The sequence below is a fragment of the Eurytemora carolleeae genome, unplaced genomic scaffold, assembly GCF_000591075.1.
Source record: "Eurytemora carolleeae unplaced genomic scaffold, Eaff_2.0 scaffold1023, whole genome shotgun sequence".
Lineage (NCBI taxonomy): Eukaryota > Metazoa > Arthropoda > Copepoda > Calanoida > Temoridae > Eurytemora > Eurytemora carolleeae.
In genome coordinates this window covers 16,889-25,035 of record NW_019402170.1, presented here as the reverse complement: position 1 = coordinate 25,035, position 8,147 = coordinate 16,889, and the positions used below count along the sequence as shown (strand labels likewise).

The following is an 8,147-nucleotide window of genomic DNA, read 5'->3' as shown; positions in this document are numbered from 1 at the left end:
ATGATATTTCTTTAAATTTTAGGGTTTGTGACTTTTAGTTTAAAGATGAGTCGGTCTATTGCGTAATATATATTCTAAAAGGAGTAAAGATCCTTAAACAGAAATTAATTTAGTTTTGGACAAAACAAACCATCTGTTCATCAAACAGTGTGAATATTTTTTTAGAGTTTAATTTTCATAAAAAGTTTCCAATAAAAGCAATGGTGGGTTATCAAAAACTAAATTTGCACCTCAACTATGATTTAAATAAATAACATGATTTTCTTTTAGAGAAAAAGGTCCAGTATCATAGAATTCACACATTTATTTACCATAATTCGTAAACCCAAAGATATGGCAATTTGCAAACGCAGGATCACATTTTGGAAGAATGAAAATTTTTGCAAATATTACAAAAAAATATCATTTTTATTAGAACCTATTGAATATCTGTAGTTTTAGATTATTTGAAAACGGTTTTTATAAAATATAAATATAGATAATATTGTAGAAAAATAAAATAACGCAAAGTTTCGAACTAGAGTTTATCCCAATTTGCACAAAATTGCCTGAGGGGGTTAAACACAGATAAAACACACAAATTAGCAAATTGTGACAGTTAGATGTTTAACTCCTAATTAGGATTGTTGAGGGCGTAGAGCTCTCTGGTTTGATGAGAGTTCAGTTCCTCTCCGGTACTAGATCAGATCACATCTCACACTCTCACACCAGCGTTAAGGTTTCCAACACCCGGCTACAATCAAACCCCGCGAGTCTTGAATTAGATTTATTAAAATGATTTCATATTTTTAGTGATAAATCAAGCTCTCTATTCGATTCTAAGCAATTTATTCTGGTAATATTTGTTTTTCATTTTTAAGATTAAATCTTTTAAAAAATTATATTTGAGAATGATGAATAAATAGTGATTAAAACTACCTAAAAATGTACACACGAAGAGGATCTTTTAACCTGTCAGATTCACAAAATGATTCAAGGAAAAGGATTTTTTTTAAATTTTATTTCAATTTAATATCTAAGAAAAACATATAATATAAAAAATAAATTTATATTTAAAGCTACTCACACTGTAAAGAGATTGTCGTTATAATTTCACATGAACATACATATAAAGAGGACCATGTCTGATTCACAACAGTACCCTTCTTTATTTTTTTCTGAACTATTTATTTTTAAAAAATGCCTCCATATTTTCTGTGGCATAAATCCACACAGTCTCTTTGATAGAGAACCCACAGTTGAAAAAAGTCTCTTTTTTTTAAGAAAAAATACTTTTTTATCCCTTTTGATCAGACTACGCTTTTATGATTACCATTGCGCATTGTACATGTTGCTTAGCTTAAATATATTCTACAGTTCCTCTCCAGACAGTCTGCTGAATTTTTTCTAAAATTAAATCCGTCCCGATCAGTTTCTCATCCGGAAGTAGTTACGGCCGGTCAACCGGGCGAAGATACAGAACTCCCCCTTCCCTCCCCACGCCAGTATATGATGATGATACATCAGATTGCTACTGTAGGGTCTCATCAATTATAAAGGTACAACATGGACCAATCTGATGATAAAGCTTGTTAAAGTTTGTTTACATAATCAAACAATTTTTTCTGAAGAAAATCTTGATAAACTATTCCCATTTAACTTTGAAAAGTCCGAATTTTTTCACTTCTTACATAAAAGATATCTTTGCCACAAGCTCAAGTTTTCTCATCCCTGTATTTTTTTCACCTGAGCTGAAAACTTTAGAAGGTGGATATCGAGATTAATGCTTGATCTCCTCTTTTTCGAGATTAAATAATGCTTGTTCTCCTCTTGTTATTAATCTCCAGATTAAATTACATATCGGGATTAAGGATATCCCATTCTAAAGTTTTCAGCTCTGGTGGTGTAAACCTTTGATATTTCAAACTTAGATTATTTGATCTAACAGAATTTATAATTTGACATATCTAAGGTCTAAGACATTTGGTTGCGAAGGTATAGCTAGGGATAAGACAATTAAAATTTGTAGCAAAGACCGATTTCTTGCGTTTTTCTAACGATTAGCTAACTTTTTTGTTTGAGTTTGAACAGTGATGAAGAAAAAGGTTTAAAACCATTTTATTTACAGGTTTAAACTTTTTTTTTTAAATATTAACATAATTTTTAATTCAGGGTTTGCTTTAACCTGCAGACCAAAACTTTTTTTAATTCCATTACTGGATAACCAGAAAACACATGAAATATTCCTGTCTTCCTTTTTTCTTTTATCTATTAAGTATAGCTGAAAAACTATATACAATTTATTTACAATCAGTATATATTCTTTCAAAAATTACAATCTATGTAAATGAATGAACAATCTATATGTATTGTAAAATCTATGTACAATCTGTGTACAATGTATGTACACTGTACAGGCTGCATTGTTCCTTGTACTGGTGGCTGGTGGTGCAGGAGGTTTAGCGTACTGGTTTATCAAGTAAGAACTATTTTTTTATTTAAAGAACCAAGGCAGCCGATATCACCCTGGACCATTCAGGACTAGATGTGTTCGGTTTCTTTAATCCATCGACAAAAATTATAAAAGAGAAAAAAAACAAAGGAATTAAGTTTTTACCATAAACTTAACTTTTCAATTCCTTATATATTTGCAACCTGATGGGGTAAATTGGCGATACTTCAAACTTATATTATTTGACCTAACATAATGTATAGTTAAAAATATCAAAGGTCTGTGAAATTGGGTTGCAGAGTCTTAGGGATTAGAAAAATATAGTTTGTGGCAAAAAACTCAATTCCTTTATATTTCAAATTTCAAATTGTGGAAGAGAGTCACTGCTTGATGTGAAAATAACCAAACTATTAAATCAGATTGAGATATCAAGCTTTAAAACAGTTTTACAGATTCAAAGGAACTGATTACTTGCCAAAAACTCTAACTCATATATCTTTGCAACTTGATGATATTATTAACCTTTGATTTATAAACTATTTGACTATTTGTTCTCGCAGAGTGCATAGTTTAAAAAATCTTAATTTTACGAAATTAGGTTACGATGATGTAAGGGTTTTAAAATTAAAGTTTGAAACGAGTTTCATATCCGATATAACCTTTTGAACTTTCTAAATAATAACTTATTTGTAGATTTTATCCAATAATTGATCCAATGAGTTGTTATGAATATATTTTGTTTAGCTACCGAGGGGGAGATGTAGATTCTAATAACAGTACTGACCCTGGCCCTACTTTAGACAGTCTTAGGTAATATGAATGATTTCAATTTTTTGAATCAATATTAATTACGATATATTTGATATTAATGTCATAGATTTCCAGATTTGATTGCTCCCATTTTATTGTACATAAATATAAAATATACTGAACAAAAAGTTACACTAAGTTTATTTTTTTTTTATTTGCAAATGGGCGTTCAAGGGTGGGAGGCATACCTTATTTGGTGGCTCCTTATATTTTATACACTGCCCTAAAATGGCTCCTTACAATTTATACACTGCCCTAAAATGGCTCCTTATAGTTTATACACTGCCCTAAAATGGCTCCTTATAGTTTGTACACTGCCCTAAAATGGCTCCTTATAGTTTATACACTGCCCTAAATGGCTCCTTATAGTTTATACACGGCCCTAAAATGGCTCCTTATAGTTTATACACTGCCCTAAATTGGCTCCTTATAGTTTATACACTGCCCTAAAATGGCTCCTTATGGTTTATACACTGCCCTAAAATGGCTCCTTAACTTGATTTCTCACAACTTTACCTTTTCAAAGGAATTGAGTCTTTGTCACATACTCTGATTTTCAAATCACTATATCTTTGGAACCAAATGTTGCAGACCTTAGATATTTCAAACTATAAATTATGTTAGATCAAATAATCTGAGCTTGAAATATCAAACGTTTACAACATCGGGTTCTAAAGATATTGAGGTTTAAATATTTGATTTTGTTCCAAAGACTCAATTCCTTTACAATTATCTTGTAAAAAGAAAATTAAATAAAAGTTATTTGAATTGTAATTGACTACAGATGAGGAATTCGTTTATAGTAATATTATAAAGAACGATCTGCCCCCTCAAATTAGGTAATTTTAACTAACCCCCCATTTAATGATTCACAATTCGATATACCGCCTTCAAACCTTTTTCTGAATAAAGATGATGAAGTTATTTATGTTTTTTTTTAGTCAAAAATCTATTCTTTGCGTTTAAAAGTAACACTGATTTTTGCGTTACAGAAACAACGAGGAAATTACTAGAATTGAAGTCTCTTAAGCAAGAAAAACGACGAAATATTCCATACTTTTGATGAAATAAAGGTTTTATGGGTACTGTTGTGAATCAGCCATGGCCCTCTTTGAATGGAGGGTAAATTAAATTTACAAAGCTTAAAATCAACCCTTTTTGCATGAATAATATTTTTACGTTGTGTTACACCAAGGAAATTAGCTTTTATGAAAGTAATTAAAATTGTAAAAATTTTATTAATTAACCTTTGTAATCCAGTGAAAAAGGTTTTATGTGTAAGTTTATTCATTTTTTGATTCACTTAAAGAATTAGGACACAAGTAAAAAATAGAATTAGGTTGTTCTTTAATTATAACATTTTATCATTATATCTGTGTAACCTTATGGTGTAACCCTTTAATGTTTTAAACTTTATCTTGTAAAAATTCAAAGATACAAAGGATACAAAGAAAATTAGAGTAGGAATCAAGGAATCAGTTTACATCCTCCGATTACAAAGATATAGCGATTAGAAAATTAGAATTTGTGGCTCATTTCCTGATAGTAAAACTCTAACGTTCTTTATACTTCTTTAGTTTCGTTTTCTTGTATTGAAAAACCTTTATGTTGTAAGTTTATTTGCGTAATTTCAGAATTATTATATCCTAAACATAGATTAATAGTATCACAGATGTCGTCTTTTCAAAATATAGGGGTTTTACGTTCACAATATTCCTGAGGAAGAAGCCCAAAGAAGTTCAGCGCAGGCAGCGTTTAATTACAAGAAATATAGAGAGCACGCGCGTAACTCCTTTGGACCTCTGTCTCAGAGTTATTGTGAACGAAAAACCCCAATATTTTGAAAAAACGACATCTAGAGCTCTATTTGCATTGTTGTTAATCTATGATTATTATTAAAAATCTTGAAGAGTCCTTCTGAATGATATTTAGGGACCAACTGCGAGGTGTTCTTGAAATATTTGATGGTGGGGACCATGTTGATCAGATCACTTCAAGACAACATAAACTTGGGATTCCAGACGATCAAGATCATTCTGAAATCAGTGATCATGATAATGTGATCGGAGATATTGATGATAATCCTATAAATCAAAGCTTTGAGAACTATCGTGACGGTCGGACAGGTAATAATGAGGTCTTTTATTTTTAAATCTAGTTTCAAACTTTCAGGTGGAAATTGCTTTGACAGAAGAAACAATATTGAGAAGTTTAACATTATACATTTACAATATAAATTCATTGTTTTTTTATATTATTCAAGCAAATTCCTTTCAAGTTAGAAAATAATGATATTTAACATAAAAAATCCGACCAAGCTTGAACCAATTTTCAAGTCGCTCGTGGTGAGAGATATGTAAAGAAAAAACAACCCCCACGTNAAAGAGAAAAATTGATTCTTAAAGAACAATATTTAGGAAAAACCAGAACAACAACACAAAAAACTTCTGAAATATCAACAACAACAACAACCTCAGAGGAGTATCAACCAACAACCATTAAAAACACAACAGCATTCAACAACCTAGTAGAAAATGTTGCAATTCAAGAAACATCTGATTACGCAACAACAACTGATTCATTGTCAACTCCTGGTTTTGAAATTAATACCGATTATTTGGCAACAACCGTTGATTCCGTTGCAGCTGCTGATTCCGTAGCAACCGCTGATTCCATGTCAACAGATAATTCGTTGACAACAGCCAATTCCGTGATAGCAGTTGATTCCTTGACACCAACCAACGATTCCTTGACTACAACCGCCTATTCTTCTTCGACCAACACTGATTCCAACACCGCTGATTCCAACACCGCTGATTCCACCACCGCTGATTCAACCACCGCTGATTCCACCACCGATTCAGATATAGAAACTGAACTGATCAGCCAATTATCAGACGAGCTTGCGACAACTAAACGATCTATTAAACCAGTCACTGAAGAAACAACAATAAACGATGAAGTTGCGATTACTGAAAATGATCCAACAACCATTACAACTACTACTAGTGAGGAAAGCACAGATGGTGCTATATCAACGGAAGCGGAAACGAAATCGGAAAGAACGACAGGAAAGTTCGAGTTTAAACCTAGAAACCCGGGAATAAGAACCTACACTGTTAATCCATCTGTTCAAACAGGTTAGTCAATACATCCATCATGTTAGTCATTACACCTTGTTAGTCATTACATCCATCATATTAGTCATTACATCCATCATATCACGTTAGTCATTACATGCATCATTTTAGTCATTACATCCATCATGTTAGTCATTACATGCATCATGTTAGTCATTACACCATCATGTTAGTCATTATTAACAGGAATCATGTTGGTCATTTCAAAACCAGGCATTATGTTAGTCACTGCTAAGAGGAGTCATGTTAGTAATTTTTAACCTATTGTTAGTCATTTTAATCGATCATGTTACTCCTGGCAAAGTTGTTCCTTACAAATTTGTGATAAACTTTCACGGATTTGCTGGGTTTTAACTTTTAAGTATACCCCTCATTAGCCTTTAGCCAGAAAAAAAAGTTCAAAAACAAATTAAATCCTGTGAAACTTATATTCAATGTATGTTTGTATTGTGTATTCTAAATGGTCAGAAAACCGTGGGAAAATATTCTTCCTTCTTCTNTGTATAGGCGGTAATTGTACATCAGACAAATATTTCTTATTCAAATGAAGTACCGTCTGCAAAGCATGTTTATAAATCATATGGTAGGGCGAACCGCGTCAGTTATATCTCCCTTATATTCCTTACTCCCTGAGTATCCGTGAACAACAATAAAAATATTCATGAAGAATACATACAAGGTGTCTCTGAAAAAAATTTGTGTTTATGCATTTTAGCCTAATAAACATAATTGTTTTGTGTTAAAAAGTGCTTCTAGTAGGTATAATACACATAAAGTGTGCTTCTAGTAGGTATAATACACATAAATTGTGCTTCTAGTAGGTATAATACACATAAATTGTGCTTCAGTAGGTATAATACCAATAAATTGTGCTTCTAGTAGGTATAATACACATAAATTGTGCTTCTAGTAGGTATAATACACATAAATTGTGCTTCTAGTAGGTATAATACACATAAATTGTGCTTCTAGTAGGTATAATACACATAAATTGTGCTTNTACACATGATGTCCCACAAAAAAATTGGGCCCGATCGGTTCAGCCGTTTTGACGTTTATTGGATACAAACAAACAGACACCCAAACAGACAAGCCAAATTTATATATAGATATAGATAGATAGATAGATAGATAGATAGATAGATAGATAGATAAATGTGGGAAAATTCTCCTAGAATAGCGGGATCTAATTCTAGACTTGAAGTGACTTGAGTAGTATGATGTAAATCATACTTGTATATATTTATACATATTTATATATATTTATAGACCTGACAAACCTAATCTATAAATTACAATTTACATGTATATTTACCAATAATCATTATTATTTATAATGTATATTAAGTACATTATTAGACTACGTCTGATTTACATAAGGAGATATAAAACTATAATGAGGTAGGGGGGATAAGTTTGTGTGTACGTTTATAAATGTGTGGGTCTGATTATAAAAAATGTTGTGCAACTGCAGTGTATGATCGCTGGTTAAACTAACTTTCTTTATATATTTCCCCAATCAAAATTTGAAACAAATCGGTCCAGGGGTTCCTGAGTTATGATCATACAAACAAACAAACAGACAAACAGAGATTACAACTTTATATATATAGACATAAAAACTCTATTCCCCTACCTTGAATAGTTCTACATGACATTGAATTAAATTTTTTTGTGTTATGTTCAATTTTGAGCACATGACGAAAGTTTTAAATTACGAACCTAGTAACCTTATAGGTTTATATAAAAAATTTGTTTTAAAAAAC

At 31.4% G+C, this 8,147-nt stretch overlaps 1 protein-coding gene across 1 annotated transcript; it reads left to right on the top strand.

Annotated features, from left to right (window-relative positions):
• Nucleotides 1-627: 627 nt before the first annotated feature.
• Nucleotides 628-6,386, top strand: LOC111718071 (cell wall protein IFF6). The gene is made up of 8 exons (XM_023493560.1): nt 628-977; nt 1,412-1,538; nt 2,397-2,458; nt 3,176-3,241; nt 3,416-3,423; nt 4,026-4,080; nt 5,174-5,367; nt 5,659-6,386. The coding sequence occupies exons 1-8, from the start codon at nt 925-927 to the stop codon at nt 6,384-6,386; spliced, it is 1,293 nt and encodes a 430-aa protein (XP_023349328.1). The 5' UTR covers nt 628-924.
• The last annotated feature ends 1,761 nt before the right edge of the window (nt 6,387-8,147 follow it).

Coding starts and splice junctions, on each gene's coding strand:
- LOC111718071 (XM_023493560.1), top strand. CDS start 925: ATGTACACACGAAGAGGATCTTTTAACCTGTCAGATTCACAAAATGAT. Junction 978..1,411: donor GATTCACAAAATGATTCAAG/GAAAAGGATTTT, acceptor CGTCCCGATCAG/TTTCTCATCCGGAAGTAGTT. Junction 2,459..3,175: donor TTAGCGTACTGGTTTATCAA/GTAAGAACTATT, acceptor TATTTTGTTTAG/CTACCGAGGGGGAGATGTAG.